We start from the raw sequence: 18,781 nt of genomic DNA on the forward strand, positions 1-18,781 counted from the left end.
TGTCAAAAGCAGTACTTAGATCCAGCAGTACTAAGACAGAGACTCTGCCAGCATCAGTGTTCAGATAAATGTCATTTGGCACCTTGATGAGTGCAGTCTCAGTGCTGTGATGGGGCCTATAACCTGACTGAAAATCGTCAAAGCAGTTGTTTAGCATGAGAAAGTCAGTAAGCTGTTGGTAAACAACTTCTTCAAGGATTTTGCCTAAAAATAGCAGGTTTGATATGGGCCGGTAGTTGTTCAGTACTGTGGCATCAAGACTGCTCTTCTTTAGTAGAGGCTTCAATTCAATTCAATTCAATTTTATTTGTATAGGGCCAAGTCGCAATACATATCATCTCAAGGCACTTTACAAAAACAAAAAACCCAACAAATCCCTTATGAGCAAGCACTTGGCGAGAGTGGAGAGGAAAAACTCCCTTTAACGGAAGAAGAAACCTCCAGCAGAAACAGGCTCAGTTTGGGCGGCCATCTGCCTCGACCGGTTGGGGTGAGTGGATAGAGCAGAGAGAAAAGAACAGCAACAATAAACAACAAATAGACACTGCAGGTTGGTGGGGCCAGTAACTGCACATCAGCGATATACAGCTCCAGGACTGGGGACACCTGCAGAAGGTACAGAGAGAGAACAGAGAGAGAGGGAGAGAGCACAAACTAGAGGAGAGAGAGAGCACAAGGTTAGTAACATTCAATGGTGGAATATACATTTGACGGGTGAGGAGAGGAGGAGAGGGGAAGGGAGGTTTAGGAGAGCTCAGTGCACCGATGGTCCGATCGGCACCGATGGCAGTCTAGGCCTATAGCAGCATAACTAAGGGATGGTTCAGGGTTGCCTGAAGCCAGCCCTAACTATATGCTTTGTCAAAGAGGAAGGTTTTAAGTCTAGCCTTAAAAGTACAGAGTGTCTGCCTCCTGAACCCAGGCTGGGAGCTGGTTCCACAGGAGAGGAGCTTGATAACTAAAGGCTCTGCCTCCCATTCTGCTTTTGGAAACTCTGGGAACCACAAGTAGACCTGCACTCTGAGAGCGAAGTGGTCTATTGGGATGATATGGTACTATGAGGTCTTTAAGGTATGAAGGAGCTTGATCATGAAGGGATTTGCATGTGAGAAGAAGGATTTTAAATTCTATTCTGTATTTTACAGGGAGCCGATGAAGAGAAGCCAATATAGGAGAAATGTGATCTCTCTTTATAGTTCCTGTCAGGACTCTGGCTGCGGCATTCTGGATTAACTGGAGGCTTTTTATGGAGATATTGGGACATCCTGATAGTAATGAGTTACAGTAATCTAGCCTTGAGGTAACAAATGCATGGACTAGTTTTTCTGCATCATTTTGATACAGGATGTTCCTAATTTTGGCAATGTTGTGCAGGTGAAAGAATGCAGTTCTAGAGATTTGTTTTATGTGTGAGTTAAAGGACATGTCCTGGTCAAAAATAACTCCAAGGTTTTCTCTCATGTGTTTTCTCTCTTGCGTGTGTTTTGGCCGTTGCGGCGCGTTTGCCCTTTTCGGCCACCGTAAGTTAGAAGAACACAAAGAATGATGTTCATATTGCCATAGCCACTTAGTTTTATTGCACATCATTAGCAGACACAATCTTACAGTGGCTAGTTGGGCAGTGGATGTGGATGTAGATGAATGGATGGATGGGTAGCTTCTCTTTATTACTACATTCAGCATTGCTCTGTGATATGTAATGATAAATCATTCAGTAATAATAATATCTATCTCTTTGAAGGAGGTTTTTATATTTCATTTTAATTTGCCGCCACGTTGGTTTGGCAGCTGTAGGGTTGCACCTGCATGGATATTGAACACAACCAGAGGAACACATCAATGTTGGATCATGAAAGGTTAAAAAAAAATGCATTGACGCGGTCAGCAGTTTTCTATCACGCCAGCTCAAGTTGTTTTTTAAAAAACAAAAATATATGCTCATGTTCTGCATACGAGGCGATTAAAACTCCCACTTCCCGACGAAAATACGCGGAACGCGTCTTCTCTGTTGCCATGGTGAATCATTGTATCTGTGTTCCACTGATGATGATGTTATATGTTGTCAGACACGCGCTTTACTCAGGGTAAGTTAACTCCGGGTTGATTGAACTAATTTTGATCTGGTTTTCTGAAACCGGAAACTCGGAGTTTCCCATGTCAGGGTCAGTCAACCCAGAGTTCAGGGTTAACTTCGGAATTTATTGAACTCGCTTTCTGAAACAGGCCCCAGGCGTCGTGTCACGTGCATCATATTAAGTACCGTAATGTTCGCTGTGACTTACCCTTATCACACATTGATAGATATCCATCCGCGCTGCGATGACGGCAAGTAGTTGGGGTCAAGCCTTAAACGATTAATTTGCGTTAAGAAAATGTTGTTGACAGCCCTAAAAGAAACACTGTGCAAGTTGGTGGGTCCAGTAACTGCATATCAGCAATATACAGCTCCACGGCCAGAAGATATAGAAAGACAGTGGAGCAGTGAAAGAAGATTTGATCAGATACCGAATTTAAAACATAAGGTGAAATTAAACAAATGAAAAACTATACATTTTATGTAGAATATTGGACCTTGAACAAACAATGTGTGCCCTTAGTTCAGAAAAAAGATAAAAAGAAACTGCTTAACAACCTAGAGAAGGTATAAATAGTCCTCACTGGATCCCTAGGTCTTCTGTTCTCTATAGTTTATTTGTTACACTTAAAAACATCTCAATTAGTTTTTAAAATATGTTCCCACATCAGCTGACTCAGAAGTATTATCCCATCAAAATTCATGACTTTCTTCAAGTTAAAAAATGCTTATACTTTCAGTGCCTATACATACGTGAATTGTAGTTTGTGGACACACATGGAAACGCTTGACAAATCTAACACACGTGGTGTTTTTATTGAAATTGACATAATAAATATCAGAATGGACTTGTCACCCCAACGCAGACATGAAACTAGTTGTCTGGTGGATTTGTTGCCATGTGCACTACACACAGACATCACTGTGTTGCTGTCAGGGGAATTTCCTGTTTCAGCAAGATCCACTCATGGGTTAATACCTCTCATCACACTGCATGTTCATGTAACAAATCCACTCAGTCAGCCCAATATGTGACAGTCAGGGAGGACTCTGACTCATCCACAGTACATATGTCTGGCACAAGATGGAGACATCTGTCATTGTGCTTTCCAAGCTATGGTTAGTCCTGCAGGTGAGGCCTCAAAGGCAGCAGAGGCAACAGCAGGTTAAAACATGGAAACAGTGGTTACTGCTTGAACATTTCCAATTATTACCAAAGCTTTAACAAACGTAAAATACCAGTGCCGCTGTCACCTATGGATTATGGTTTTAAATGAATAAATACATGAAATCAAGACATCCAAAACAGACCATGTGTTTCTCACACTTAGTACTGGGAAGAGTGAGATAAACAGTAGTACAAAGAACTTGGGTTGCAGAGAAGACCACTTCCGCATAGAACTAATTGAAGATAGTCACAATAAATACACCTCAGTCTAAATGACATGCATTATTTAGAATATTTACAGCATTTCTCAGAAAGGATTCATTTAGACAACAGTATATGGCAAAATCAGTTGTGCCAGTAAAGTTTGAAAGAAAGCGAAACATAGTCCCACAGACTGCAATTAATGGGCGTACGGAGGAGGTGGGGGTTGTATTTAATTGTTTCACATTAAGAATAAAGCGGAAGACCCCTTTTCTTTTTGTATCATTATGCTGCATTTCAGAAATGAAGGAATGACCATTATTGTAACAACTCATTTCGAATGAATAATACTTTGAAACAATTATCTTGACTCAAGGTCCACTTACTGGCTTTTATTAGAGCTTTCGATCACAGTTTCCAGCTGAAGTCGTTTTGAGTGAACAGCTGAGCAAATGTAATCCCTTGATGACAAGCACGAGATGTGGATGAACACTGGAAAAAAAGCTCGTTAGTGGACCTTGAGTTCTGAGGATTTTGTTGAATAGTTTATCTGTTACTAAAATGACAATATTGGCATTATGAAAGTATACAATCAAACACACAACTATATATCTATACAGGACATTCACTGACAAAATGCATTGCTTAGCTTTGTCCTAACCTTAATTATCTCACTAAATGTCTACCCCTAGCTCTTACCTTAACCTGAACCCTAAAATCAAGTCTGAACCCTCAAACAGCGCTTTGACAGTGTGAGGACAGGTTAAAATGTACCTACAATGTTTAAATGTCCCCACAAAGATGGTACTGAACTAAAATGTGTCCATGAATTCAGAAATCACCAGGATAAACAGTCTGTTTTTCAGGAGAAACCAGCAGATTGCTTTGAAAACCTTAGTTTGGAAGATATAAAAATAAATGAATTGCAACCAAACATACCAGAGCACACATCCATGAAATGCCTCACACACAAACAGACACAGCGCTTAAAAAGCAGTCTGTTCAGTGTGTGTAGTTTAGTAGGAATGTCCATGCAGCAACGGGTGATGCTTTGATTCGGAGCCCTGTTGCTGGGGTCAGTTTTTGTGTTCATCCATGAGCTACAAGCTGAGTCTAACACAAATTCAGTGACTTAATAGAAATGCACTGCACTGCACTGTCACTGAATAACAACAGAACATCATCCTCATCACGATCATTTCTCTAATTCTTATTCCAGTGTGTCAGTCTCTTCCTGAGGTTACCTCTTTTTTCCACATTCCATAGGCACTGTACCTAATGCTACCTAGGGTGTGGGGATAGTGGTTTTAGAACCAGCATTTCAGGCATGGAAGGATAACAGATTTTAATTACTCATTTTACCTAGTGCCTACTGTACCTACTGCAGCAGGGCTAGGCTTCACAGCTAGTAAACAAAGGAAAGGTGTACTGCTGCTAGTAACACTAAAGAATCACACCAATGGTTTTGCTAATATAGCCTCAGTTTCACTTCATTTTAGTTCATTTTAGAAAATCAGCTTACAGTAACATTAGCTAAACATCAGCTAGTCATTATCTGCTGTAAAATAACACTGTGTGTATTAAAGTCTGATGCATCTTCTTCCTCTGACTCGTATGTTGTCCAAAAACTATTTAAACCATGTCACAGAGACACAACCATGAAACCACACTGCATACACCATCCCGTTACAAACATTTGTTAAAAACTACAGCCGTTTTAGTAAATGACCCTTTTTTGAAAAATTCAACTACATATTTGTAGCTAATTGGCCTGCATGAGACAGCCACAGACAGGGTAGCATTGATGGTAGAGATGGTAATTTTCATCGTGTACTAAACAGAAATAAAACCAAATGTACTTTGGATGATAGGAAGTCAACCTGAAAACTGATGCAATGCTCAGAAAACTGTCCAGCGCCATAAGTATTTGAGTTGAAGTCAAAGTAAAATATGACAAAGCGGTGGTTGTAACTTAAAGTCTGTCAGAGCAACAAGTGGGTGTATAGTGCTGCATCCAGGCTTATGGTTGATCCAAAGCCTTGAGCTCTCACATGAAGCAGTGGAACTTTTTGCTTTGGTGACCAAATGAATCTTTAATTCTTTTAAGACTTTCTAAGTCTTTCAGCTGTCCATCATTTCCTCCTGTCTACTTGCAGAGCCAATCAGCTAAAAGCAGGCAGAGCAGGAGGTGTCAGTGAGGGAGAAAAATGAGTGGCTGCCCAGCGGTTCCTTCCTGGGGTTAAAGGTCGATGCCTTTGACCAGGGAGGATTCCAGTGTGATAGGGAAGTCGTGCAGTGTCTCCAGAACGGCGATAAGGGCGTGGACAGGTGTGCGGTCCCTGAGCAGGGCCGTATCCTCATACATCTGCAGGATCACCGGACACTCCACCAGCAGGGGGAGCCACTGGGGTAGCAGGCGGTCTCTGCAAAACAAACAATGGTTTTGATCGTCTTGATCTGTCTATTCATCATTTGTTCCTCACATTTCTGTGAGGACTGATGAAAATTTTATGACTGGTGTTAAGACACATGATCTCAGCTACAACAAAGTCCATTCTGAATATGGACACAGACATGTTTATGGTAAATGAACTTCAACTGAAAAGGACCTCAACTGAAAAGAACATCAGTGTTGACACTGACCTGGCTCCGAGGCAGACCAGCAGCTGGAACTTGCCGTCCTTGCCGATGTTCCTAGGAGTGGAGTTGATTGCACTGACATACCGATAGAGTGATTGACAGGACATCCCCAGATGCTCTGTGGTCTCCTGAAGGTCTCCCATTTGGTCAGCTGACTCCATATAGGCAACAGCCTTCTCTGCAGAGGGATGAGAGGACATTACAAGCTCACAAAGGTGTTAGTGTTGACATTAGCCTCTGACTGTCTGCTTTCACACGTCCTCTGTGTTGCTTTTGTGTTTTGCACAGAAATACTTGGTTTACCTGTGGTTTCTGTAGTGGAAAATCTCTTTTATGAACTATATGACAATGCCCTTGCTATGGAACTATTGGTATGGCATCTATTCGTCTTGTTCTGCATTTCTGTCTAGACTTGAGATTCACTTAATTAGTCTGTTCCCTGTCAGGGACAAAGACTGGCCTGACTAACCCTTTCTTTTCTATCCAATTAGTCTAGAGTCTCTTTGGTTGAGATTGATTTCCAGGGGGCGGGCCAATGAAAGCAGAATCAGCTAAGCACTTATACCCATCCTGATATAAAACTCACTCTGCTTTTTGTTTCTCTGTGGCAGACTGCTTTAACACTGCCATAACAGTGACCTCTTTGCCAAGGCAATAAAATACACAAAAGACTCAGTTCATTTTAAATTCTCCATAGAATATTGACCTTTCTCAAAATTTCCACAACAGAGAGGCTGTACAAAGATGGCACTCTAAAAACATTAGCAAAAGTTAGGCTAATTGTTAATGATAATGAATTGTTTTCTCCAAAAACACCACATGAAATAGTTCATCTTTCCAGCAGCAGATGGTGCTCCAGCTCCACACTCACCCACAAAGTCCCACACAAACATGGTCTTCTGGAAGAGCCGGGCAGACTTGAAGCCATGATAGAAAAACTGCTCTAAAGCTGCCACCAAGCTGTTCTCTCCACACAGCAGGATGGTCAGGCTGCCCCTCTGCACAGAGAGAGAGGATGAGGAAAGACACAGATGAGCTGAATGAGTTTGTCAGTGGTGCAGTGCATATGTATTCTACCAAAATGAGGTTCATTACCTTTAGCTGCTGACAAACTCAGTATTATATTTAACTTCTTACATTTAGGAGCTAGCTTCAGCAGTAAAATACCTTGTGTATTAGTCTTACATGTCCCTTATCTTTAGTTTCTCCTAACTCCGCCAGTCAAGAGCCCATGAAAATAACCCTGCAGTTTTAGCTGGTTAACAGAAAAATCTGAGCAGGGAAGTCCTGTGGGATTTGAAGTCCTTTTGGCAGACGTTTACAGTTATAAGTAGAGAATTTACTGCAGCCCTTTAAGGAGAAAGGGGCTTTGATTACGTGAAACCAGTAATGTCAGGTTCATGGCCTCTTTCAGGACTCCATGAATAACTCATCGCTCTTTACACTCTCCCTATCACTCCTCTGACAGAGGTCATTCAATGTGTGCTGGATAGAAGTGGCCTGAGCCATTTCCACAATATCTGTTTCCTCTGCTGAGGCAATAGCACTTCCATTAGAGTGGCCATTAAACACCACTTTACTCACTAAAATATACTGAACAAAGTTGGTGGATAAAGCCAGGGGAGGATAAAATCCATGCTGTTTAGTGAAGGCTTTAGCAACAGTACACCAGTGGCTATGGTAATAAATGAAGCCGATCAGTCACTAACTTCTTTCTCTGGCTTGTGGAAATGTTTGATGATGCTGTTCACTGCTTCCCCAATGGCCTCTTGGATTTGGGCTGAAGTTGGTTCTGGAACCAGCAAAAAAGTTGCATCAACATAAATGTTCTGACAATACTAAGAGCATCACCAACCAGATACTATATACTACTGTCAGTCATACTGGTAATAATGCACATGTATTTATACATATGACAGTCCTAATATTTTTAATTTCCATTTTATGCTTGTTTTCATACAAGTTTCTAAACCCAAAAGAGCAGTCTGACAAGAAATCACTGAACTGTACATCAGAGCATGTGCATGTAGATTAATGGAATATGAAAAAGACAAATTTCAATCAAATCATTATAAAATGATTATAGTTAAACAGTAAAATCATTCTTGTGGTACACTAGAACATGAATCTGCTACTAATGATGCTACTAATGCTATTAATGATTACATGAAAAGCAGAGACAAAGCTGGCAGTTGATAATTTTCAAATTAGTTCGTTTAAAGAACTTTACTACAATAAATGGTCAGTAAACTTAAACTTGGAGGACTTCAGCTCATGGCTTCAGTATTTCTAAAACCCTGGCCATGGTCCTGGATATATCTCCCAGTTCTGGCCAGTCCCAGAGCAGAGCAGCATGTGACTGCTGACAGACACTCACTGTATCCTCGTCCAGACAGTGAAGTGATACTGATGCGTCTTGTCTGGGTTGGTGAACGCTGCAGTGGGGGTGTACGCCACCCTCTCCCAGACTCTTCCTCTCCGCTGGGCACTACCAGCTCACCAATCAGAACCCTCTCTAGGCTACCATCGTCCACACCCTTGCCAAGCCATCGACCGCAGGGGAATCTGGAGGGAACAGAAAGTCCTTTTTTCATCTTGTCAGTGAATCCAATATCACTGAATGGCTCCCGCTAACAAGCCTGATATACGTTCTTCCCTCTGACATTGTCTATTCCTCAAATGTATTTCTAAACTTATTCAGTGAACATGCAACTTCTGGAAAGTTGAAACTCGAGATAAGTGAGAGCCTAGAAAATGGTGTGTTAGTCCAGTCAAATGTTGGAAGACTTGCTGATGTGTCAATGCAATGGATCACTGTCAACTAATTTGCTAGGAAACCTGTGAGAAAATGGCAGGATTATAAGAAGTAAACCCACACACGCTCCACTCACCTGTATGTGTGTCCTGTGATCTCATTGCGCACCATGACACAGTCCACCAGCCATTTAGCCAGCAGGCCAGCGTTATCATGGCCCAGTTGCACTGTGGTCAGTTTTCCCAGGTTCTGACACTAAACACAAACACACACACACAGACGTGCAGAACAGAGAGAAAATCTAGTTAATGCAAAGTATTATTCATTAAATTCACACTGCAGCATTATAACCTACTTTATATACTTCCACTACTAACTACTGCACTACAACACTATTACTGTTGCAGTCCACATATATTCCACCAAGTAATTTTAAATCATAGTAGAATACAGAGTTAACAGTGGAACTATAACTGAATTAAAGGTGGTGTTCAATTCCTTTCCTGCAGATAACAGACCAACGACAACCCAACTACAACTGACCAACTGCATGACGGTGCCTGCTGGGTAAACAAAAATATGTCGAAGACAAAGGAATGATGGGAAACATGGAGGTGGCAAAGGTGTCCTCTAACCTTGAACAAGGCGGAGATGTGCGTGTGAGGCCTGAAAGCAGACTGAGGGAGATGGGAACACTGGTTAAGGCACAATGGATGGACAGTAGACATGGAGGCATTACAATCACAGAGCCAAAACAACAGCATCACCCATTATGCCAGAAGGGAGAAAGAAATTTCACCCGCCCAAATGTGCAGTAGCACAGACATGCAGTGTGAGAGGACAGGGGAAATCAGAGTCTTTAGAACAGGGAGTGTGAAGTCTGCATGTTCTCCCCATGCATCACAGTCCAAACACGTGCAGGCTAGGTTAACTCGTGACTCTAAATTGCCTGTAGGTGTGAATGAGTGTCAGTGTTTGTGTGCCAACCCTGTGAAAGAAGGATGGACGGAGTTGTGTGATTAAAATGGATGTTTTAAATTTTTATTTGACTTTTGAATGTAAATGTTAAGTCACTGACATCCTGTTAGAATGAGCATGACAGAGGAGGTGACCAAACCTGAAGATCATGCCTAAGTGCCTGACATACACACACCCAAATCAGCACCTGCACTCTCCATGCAAATGTGCTCAGCTAGAGGTCAAAGGTCAAAGTACTTACATCAAAGGTCATCTCCAGGACATTTTTGGGGATCTGCATGATGCCTGAGTCTCCCAGCTCTCCAGACACACACACCCAGGGGTTGGAGGTGGTCATGGCATTGCTCAGCTTCTTGATTGGGATGATGACGACTCTGTATGGGATCACTGAAGGAACAAACATGTCAGTGTCAGAACAGAGAATTACACACCAACATCTGATCCAATGTGCCTATCTAGCTAGATCAGTTTAATCATGAAAATGGAGATTTAGAGCAAACACTGCAGCAGAAAGAAAAGAAACAAATATATCAGATAGGGTGGGTGTTCATTTACTGATCTAGCTCACAGCAGACACAGGCCACAGGTACATGTTGTTATCAATTTTCTCAGTGACATGGAAATGCACTGAGATGCTGGGGAAAAGGCTGGACTGACTATTGCATTGTGTCCTGGTGTTGCTGTGATGCGAGTTTGAGCTGAGGTCAGAGATGTGTCACTGAGAACTCACTGATGGTGGTAAAGACGCTGGTAAAGCAGAAGTAGTCGACGGCATTGAGAGAGAGCAGGTGGAAGAGGAACTGTTCCTTCTCCTCCTCACAGCGCAGGAAGGCATAACGCTTGTACAGCTTTCTGTGAGTAAACCACATACAGGTCAGCTCATCTTCAAAAACATAAACACACCATCCACTGTTCATCATGTTATCTGCTGGAAGCCAGCCTGTCGTAGTGACACTGATGACGTTAGGTCACACAAACAAAAAGAAGACTCAGCAGGATTTAAATGACTATGATTGGGCCCATTTGGCCTGTTCAGTCATCCATCCGAATAATGTTTCTTTTGTTGGTATTTTTTAAATTTGTCAAAGTATATTAAGAATATTTTCTGTTAAATATATGAATATGGTAATGCTCTGTAAAAACACTATGGATTTATGTTTTATCAGGAAGATTTGATTTGGTTTTGATAGTGGCACTTTATCCAGGGCACTTAGCTGTATTTTTCTCACAGACCCCACTATGTGCAGTCAGTCTTCAGTGATTATTCAAGTGTCTCCTGGGCTGGAATAATGTGACAGTTCCCAAGTTGACTAACCTTTTTTTAAACTCATGATTTAGAACAAGCTATCTATCCATCATTTATCAATACCACTGTCAAAGCCTGTCAAAGCTTCTGGAGCCACATAAAATAATACTGTCTTTCCTACTGGCTGCGAGGCAGTTTGGACTATTTTGGACATTTTTGGCCTGGTGAACCACAGTGAGGCAAAGAAGATGCAGGAATACTGTAGAAGTCAGTTAGTCTTTCACTATAGTTTTCTCCCTTGGAAGTCTTTTTTTGATAATCTGGTTGAGGGAATGTAACAGAATTTTGTAATAAGAAGATATCCCCGAGATTTGACACAGACATCTGTAGCCATATATTAGAGTCAATTCATTTCTGGAATGTAATTTAACATGGAACCAGGGCTCTTGCACTGAAATTGAGTTATGATACCTTCAAGGCCAGTATGAAAAGCAGGAAGCAAAACCTTTTGCAATATTTATATAAAAGGCTCTTCGTTGAAAAGCCATCCTTTAAGAGAAGGCTCTAGAGGAGATTTAATAGTGCCTGTAGATGGCATGCATTTTTCAAAACCAAAGCTTTTAATTTCAAATCTATGGATGTCACATCTTTAATAGAATACTGAATTTGCCTTTAAGACAGTGAAATTGAACTTCATAAAAGGTTTATGTGCTCACTTAGTTAAGGTTTGTCTGGACAGAAGCTGTTTGAGGTGCTGAGAGAGCAGCTTCTTCTCCAGCGACAGGCGGATCCAGGCTCTCGCTCGGCCCACATCAGTCTTTATCTCTGACATACTTTGGATGTGCCTGAAGAGAGAGAGGATTATACTGATATTAACACCTTACTGTTCATTTCCTTTAGACTGTTACTGTGTCCTGGTTCTAAACTGCTGTAGATACAAGTTCAATAATATTGTTTGTATATTGTTAGAATAAAAAATGCATATGAAAGAGGGGACTGAAAACTACAAAAATGATTTACTCCTCCACTGAAGGTGAAAAAGAAAATGTACCTCATATCCTGAATAAGATACACACGGAGAGATGGCATCGAAACAGAACCATCAGACTTCCTCCTCTCAGGGACATGACATGCTGTTAGGGAAAAATGCAAGATATCATCCATGTGGTACATTCAGAAATGTGCATTAAAGACCAGGATTTGTGTGTGTTACCTGGTGACTCAGCCTGCTGTTGTTCCAGGTTCTCCTCTCGAGCCTGGTAGTGCAGCAGGTGGGACCACAGGGCAGACTTCCCCTGGGAGTCATTAAAGTGTGTATCAGAGTCATAAAATCAAATCACATTACACACGCATACAGTAAAAACAGCTCATGTATTGTCTGAAAAAGAAAATGAGGCTTTATCAAAGAGGATTAATCAGGCAATAACCTCTTAGCCTCAATACCTAATGTGGTCATAAATACCTGACTAACCACAGTGTTTATACTGACTGTGTTTATACTGTGTGTATCTGTCACCAGATTTACTTTATCGTGAATCTGATTAATGAGAGTAGATGGCAATAATAGCTTTATTTATTTTTCCCTGTTTATCTGTGTGTGTGTGTGGTTGTGTGCTGACCTGTTTGACCTGTAGCCCATGGCTCCAGATCCTCTCCAGCAGGTCACACAGGCTGGCGATCAGGGTGTTCTCCTCCAGTCCGGTGATGTTGGCCTCCCCATGCCCCAGCTCCACTGCCTCCCGGCCCATCTTTTCCACCAACATACGCTTGGTCTGGACACACGCACACACCAGTACACAAACACATGTTAAAAAACAATCAATGTGAATATTATTATACCTGTAAAGCTTGAATGGAACACTTTGGGTATTTCTGTGTGCTCTGTTCTACTTTGACTTACTGAGTTCAAACTAAATATTTCCAAGATACACACAGATGAATATTAGCGAGATGCCTGTGTCTGTCCAGACATTTCTGGTATGTAATACTGATGAAGTTATGCTTGCATCATTCTTAAGGAGTGATACCTCTCAGAGCTTATCAATGACTGACTGTCATTTCTAATTGCAGTAACATTGTAGTATGTTTCACCTTCAAGCGACACTCTTTGAGTAGCCCCTCCACAAACTTCCAGTTGGTCTGGGCAATGACAGCAGGAGACAGATCAGACAGTTTGGGCTGTCTTATGTTCTTTCCCAGGCTGCGGGCCTCCTGCATGTACTTCTGCACGTCAAACAAAACCAGGCAGTGAGTGCTGAAATACCCAAATAATACAGGGAAAACCTAGACTTTATAGTAATGGTGTCATTTCAAAAACAGGACAGATGATGCTGCTTGGTCAAACTGTGAAAAGGAAGAAAACAGCTCACAATTTAAAAGTACTGCTGTTATTAGACTCGTGAGGTAACGGGAAAGGGTGTGACAGAGGAGTGAAAGCAAGAGCACCATTTCAGGGCAATCTGTGCATGCAATTTGGCATTTCCACTGAAGCCATCAGTGAGGCTCTACAGATTGTCCATGGTGTTCCATGGCTCAGAGTCATTTCCTGACATTGAAACTTTAAACATTGTCTGCTTAATGTTGTCGTTCAGCACAGGAAACATCCGAAGACCCGGTCACAGTGAAATGTACCACACGTCAACTAATTTCATTGGAATTACAGTGCAGAGCAGATAAATCCCCTGTTCTTCTGTTCTACTTAAACTAAGTAAACTAGTTTCAGAAACTAGTCCAAAAACCAAACCAGACAGAGGGAGGACAGATTGAAACCCTGGCTAAGATGGTAAGGACTGGAGATGAGAGTGGAAGGGTCTGTGAGAGGGAGTCCACAACACAGGCAGCTCCTCCACATACCAGGCAGGACGCAGAGGCTGATTTTTTGGGTGGTTTGATAGGTGGAGGGGACCCATTGTCCCACTCCCAAAATGCCATGGAATTCTGCAGGACCAGGCAGCCCTCCACCCGCTGAGGAGGAAGAGGGGTACAACCCGACCAGCATGGCACACACAAGCAGACAGGCAAGGATGGGGGAAAAAGGGAAGAATGGAAAGAAAAGTAGAGAAGGCAGCATGCACATGAAGAAAAAATGAAAAAAAGTTCAGAAATTCATTTACAGAACAAAAACAAACATACATATGACACCATGACATATACAGAGAAATTATAAAGTTGCAGAACAGAGGTGGGAACAGGGCATTGACGACAGGTTAACAGTGGGTTTCTACCTCTTTCAGGTCGTTTTCAAGGTTCAGATGCTCTGTTTGTTGTCTGTGTCGGTCCTTCTTTCGCGGAGTTGTTGTCATCCTGTGAGACCACCTGCAGATCAAAATACACATTAAATTACTTTTAAATCTTTTAGCCTGTCACTGGAAAAGAAGCTGCTCTTTTATTTGTCGACCTGCTTCAACATGTTCAATTGCTAGTTATTAATTTAATCAGTAGGTTTATCAGAGCTTCACCAAAGAACTTTACCAGCTGCCAACTGTGGCTGGAAACAGAGAGAATGACAGCAAGTGCTGTGGGTGTTGTAATTTGTGGTTTGCTGCAATGATGATGGTTGACTTACTTGTTACTGGCCGGCCCTGTGTTGAGCACATCCGCCTGCAGTTTGGGGAAAGATCCCTGCATATATTTGCCCTGACCGATCTTCATGTCCAGTAGGTGTGGGTGGATGGCTGTGTGGTTGATCTTCATCAGCCGTTGTTCAATGGCCTGAGCTGTAGGGAAGACAGAATCTCAAAGCTAAGCTGAATGTCACCAAGACCACTTTGACATTTGAAGAAAGGCTCATTTTTAATATCAGTCTGCTGCAGGGTTTGGATTTGCTACTGTTGGGGCCAGAGATGCCACTGCTACACTAGCAGCTAACAGTTGCTATAAACTATGGTTGCTATGTGTGTCGTCGAGAGATGCTATAACTCTTTTTTGGTACCATCACGAAACCACCTGAGACCACCAGACAAAAAACAAAAAACAAAACAGTGCTCTCGACGGACACTGGTTCTCATCAAGACACTACCAAACTTTTTAGAGGGGAGCCCTTAGGACTAGTCCGGCTAATATCCAATCTGTATTTCTTGGACAATTTATTGTTACATGCAGATCATCGGGATAATGTTTGATAATGCAAAGTTTAAGTGCATGTCTGAAAGTCACTTCATTAGGGTTAATGTACCACTCACTTTTGCTTTAAGGTTGAAATTCTAGTAAACAAGAGTAACTCTTTGTATTAATCAACATTAAAATTCCTGTTTCCTGAAAAGTTAACTTTGATTCAGGGGAAACTCCTTTTTTCCTATATTTGCTTAGGTTTTAAAAAGTTAAGTATGCCATCACTTTCATGGCTATGGACTGTTGGATATACTGTCAACTACCGATTGTAAAAACTTCTTTCCAGGAAGTTCCGAAATTATCCACTCCCTACACGATTTTAAGTGCAGCCTAGTCCAACTCAGTTCTTAATGCACACCATGACAATCATCGTACTGCACTCTCAGAAAGTTAGCAAATTAGCATGTGAGTATACAATCAGTCCTTTGGCTTTATTTTTTCTACTACACAAGTGAACCTGTGATACTGCAGTTTATGGAAATGATTATACCACAAATGGACACGAGTTCACTGTTGGCCTTCAATAGTCAATCTGACTTCTTGCCTCTCACTGCACATTCAGCACCAGTTACAGGCTTAACAAGGAGAAACCCATGCAGCACAAATTCCTCTTCCAGTAAGCTGATGTACAGTATTCTGATTAATGAGCTTCTTGCCTGCTGCGAATTATAGCCATTACCTTACTTGTTCTTTTCCTCTGTAGATAAGCCTCTAAACCCCTTTTGTTTCAGTTCTAATCATATTTAAACTGAATTAAACCATATGTGAGAGAACATGTGAGAACTTACCACATTCTTTGAGGTTGGAGCATCTCTGGTAGTTGGAGGATCGGAGGCTTGGTGCACGGACATTGTAGAGGCGGGCCTTGTCAATGCGAGCATCAAATACATGAAGCAGTGGCTCCTTCTCTTCCCACTGAGACATGATCTTGTTATCAATGAAGGTGGCGAACATTTGTGTCTCAATAAAGTGTGAGAGGAAGGGCAGGTAGGGCTCTGGCTGGTCTGACAGGAACGATGCCTAGATCAGTGACGGAGCAAAACAGGAAGATAGACAAACATTCATTTCATCAATTTTCAAATGCTAGCCATAGGTGTAAGCAGAGTTCCAAATAATGAAACACTGATTCAAACAAAACAAACAAATTCTGATACATTCACTCTGATCACTTTCTGTTGAAATGTCCTCTGAACCACTGGAAAAACCTTCATGGTGAAGCAGATACTGGATGTCTGCAAGTGTGTAGAATCAGTTCATACAGCACGAAATCAAAACACGGCTCTCCATTTACTCTTTTGTCCATACATCAGCAGGTTCATCACTTACAGTCTGGTGCATACATTTGTAAGATTTTGCGTTTGCTAACAAGTAAACTTCCTGCTGCCTCTATGCTCGGTCATTTTTATATGTCAATATAGCTGATCACTGTACAGCACAAACATCTATATTTATTTAGTTGGATGTCTGGAATTGTGAAAAAAATATTTGATTGACAAGCTTTGTTAAGAGGAGTTAGTATGTAGGAGTTGCAAATGTTTGGCTTATTCAGTGTGCTTATTCAGAATTGTGAAAAAGTATATATGAGAGCAATTAAATTTATGCTTGGCTTGTATTAAAGCAGTCTAAAAAGAGACTGGCTTTTCTGTCACACTGCTGGGATGCACAGTTATGTTACTGGCAATTTAGTGTAGATGGAAAGCTTTAACACCAGCACAGGTATATGTCATTTTTACAGAAAAGTAGAGTTTTCGAATTGAACCTAGTGTAAACATAGTCTAAGCAACAGCAGATGTGAAAGGTGCTATTATCAAAATATATTATAATCTCCCATAAACCTCAAGCAGACTCATATCAGTAAGCCTAATATTTCTGGTGTATGAATATCAAACACTTCCAGATTTTTTTACCCTCTCCTTGCAGCAGGAATCTAAACAGATAAAAAAAAAAAACAGACAAAGAAAAGAGATTTTTTCTGCACTTATGTGTTGATTTCATCACCTTGTCGAAGTTGTGCATCTGTTCCCTGTTGGTGAGCCACGACTCCAGATCTGGAGCACTCTGAATGACAAATGCTTCATAGTCAGCAAACATGGCGGTAAAGCGGCTGGCAAACACTTCCCTCAGCTGGACATTCAACTTGGCATGCCTAAGCTCCTCCTCTTCAGCTACTGTCCGACCTCCATGGCCCTCAGCCCTCTGAGCTTTGATTCCAGCCCTCAGGGCGTCCACGTGGGCTACTGTCACACCGGTGCGTTTGGTCAGTGCCTGCAGTCTCTCCAGTGTGGTGTTTCCCTGCAGCAGCTCCAGTACACTGAGCTCCTCCCCTGCCAGGTTGCCATTGCGACCATCATCCTCCAGCTGCCACAGGGTGACCGTCTTACACTCCCTACTCGGTGTGGAGGGGGTGCTGCCGGGACTGTTGCGCGTCCGTGATGGAGCCCCACCATTAGCAGAAATGCCAAAGCTCAGAAGTACTTCGCTGAGCTCCTGGATGAACTCAGTCTTGTTTGGAAACTGGGGAAAATCCTCTGGAAGCTCAATGTAGTGGTTGTCAATGTCCACAAAACACAGGTTGGCCTGGGAGTGTAAAACATTAATTTTACAATACAGCTCAGGAATACATTGATATCAGCATGGCAAAAATTTGTTATAGTACAAAAACAAAATTAATCTCTAGATCACAGGCAGAAGATAAAGTTCTTTGGGTGCTGTAAAGATAAAAACACAGAAGCAGATCAGAGGACTGGCGCTGGTTCAGGTGTTATTAGGAGCCATATTGAGAACAGATTTGTTTCAGGAGGTGAGATGTGGGCAGTTCAGACAGCGTAGGTCAGTGTGCAATTGATAATAGCCCACTGTTGAAGATCAGCCTAAATCTGACATAATGGTGTTAGCATCACACCCTCATATGGGATTAAAGCTAAATCTCTGATCTCAGTGCTAAAGCTCGAAGCTATAGCATTAAATTGGGAATGAACTTGCACAAACATAAATACACCACACAAAATTTAGTCTTGCTTTACAGATGCTAAAGTCAGCTGTTCAGCGATAAAAAGGGATATTGTTTTCAATTTTTAAAAAAATCTTCTCCAAATACAATTATGTTCCTCAAAGCACTTTTCTTAATGAATTATCTAGGTTTAGCTTGGTTGTAGCAGACATCATCAGCAACAACATACCTCTGTAATGGTCTGTACAAGATCAATCTCTATAGCCAAAATGATTACTATTCTGATAATCAATAAACTGATTACAAAAAATACTGGGATAAATGTGAACAAGTCTTGATTTATCTGGTCCTGTACAACTGCTTGTTTTAAGGCATCATATTTCACTGCATATCTTTGGGTTTTGGACAGACAAAACAAGCAAGATGCCATACTGGGCTTTAGTTATCTGTGAATGATGAGAATTCTTGAATTCTGTTTTTCCTGACATTTTAAAGAACAAATGTAAGTTTGAAGTAGAGGAGGTCATCCACTAAACTAAGACAAAACACTAGACTAACTGAAGCAAACTAAGAATTGTGTGTCTAGAAACGTTGCCCTACTTTGATCTAAAACCAACAGATATCTCGGAGAGAAAAGAGGAAAAATATGGAAAAAGAAT

The 18,781-nt window shown here is 41.6% G+C and overlaps 1 protein-coding gene across 5 annotated transcripts in view; it reads right to left on the bottom strand.

Annotated features, from left to right (window-relative positions):
- Positions 1-2,869: 2,869 nt before the first annotated feature.
- dennd5b (DENN/MADD domain containing 5B) overlaps positions 2,870-18,781 on the bottom strand; it is a 58,162-nt gene continuing 42,250 nt past the window's right edge. For 2 of the 5 annotated variants that reach the window (XM_026326913.1, XM_026326910.1), the window contains 18 exons: positions 17,171-17,749; positions 15,961-16,192; positions 14,628-14,778; positions 14,287-14,377; positions 13,154-13,285; positions 12,682-12,834; positions 12,276-12,357; positions 12,114-12,195; positions 11,779-11,907; positions 10,547-10,668; positions 10,058-10,203; positions 9,474-9,515; positions 8,975-9,093; positions 8,461-8,648; positions 7,793-7,875; positions 6,955-7,081; positions 6,087-6,261; positions 2,870-5,866 (listed from right to left, as the gene is read on the bottom strand). In XM_026326913.1, the coding sequence (XP_026182698.1) occupies positions 5,683-5,866; positions 6,087-6,261; positions 6,955-7,081; positions 7,793-7,875; positions 8,461-8,648; positions 8,975-9,093; positions 9,474-9,515; positions 10,058-10,203; positions 10,547-10,668; positions 11,779-11,907; positions 12,114-12,195; positions 12,276-12,357; positions 12,682-12,834; positions 13,154-13,285; positions 14,287-14,377; positions 14,628-14,778; positions 15,961-16,192; positions 17,171-17,749 (2,817 nt within the window). In that variant the 3' untranslated portion in view covers positions 2,870-5,682. Of the gene's footprint in view, positions 5,867-6,086; positions 6,262-6,954; positions 7,082-7,792; positions 7,876-8,460; positions 8,649-8,974; positions 9,094-9,473; positions 9,516-10,057; positions 10,204-10,546; positions 10,669-11,778; positions 11,908-12,113; positions 12,196-12,275; positions 12,358-12,681; positions 12,835-13,153; positions 13,286-13,915; positions 14,027-14,286; positions 14,378-14,627; positions 14,779-15,960; positions 16,193-17,170; positions 17,750-18,781 lie in introns of all 5 variants that reach the window. The other 3 variants (XM_026326914.1, XM_026326911.1, XM_033325050.1) reach the window with 2 other exon arrangements.

The sequence above is a fragment of the Mastacembelus armatus genome, chromosome 23 (assembly GCF_900324485.2).
Source record: "Mastacembelus armatus chromosome 23, fMasArm1.2, whole genome shotgun sequence".
Lineage (NCBI taxonomy): Eukaryota > Metazoa > Chordata > Actinopteri > Synbranchiformes > Mastacembelidae > Mastacembelus > Mastacembelus armatus.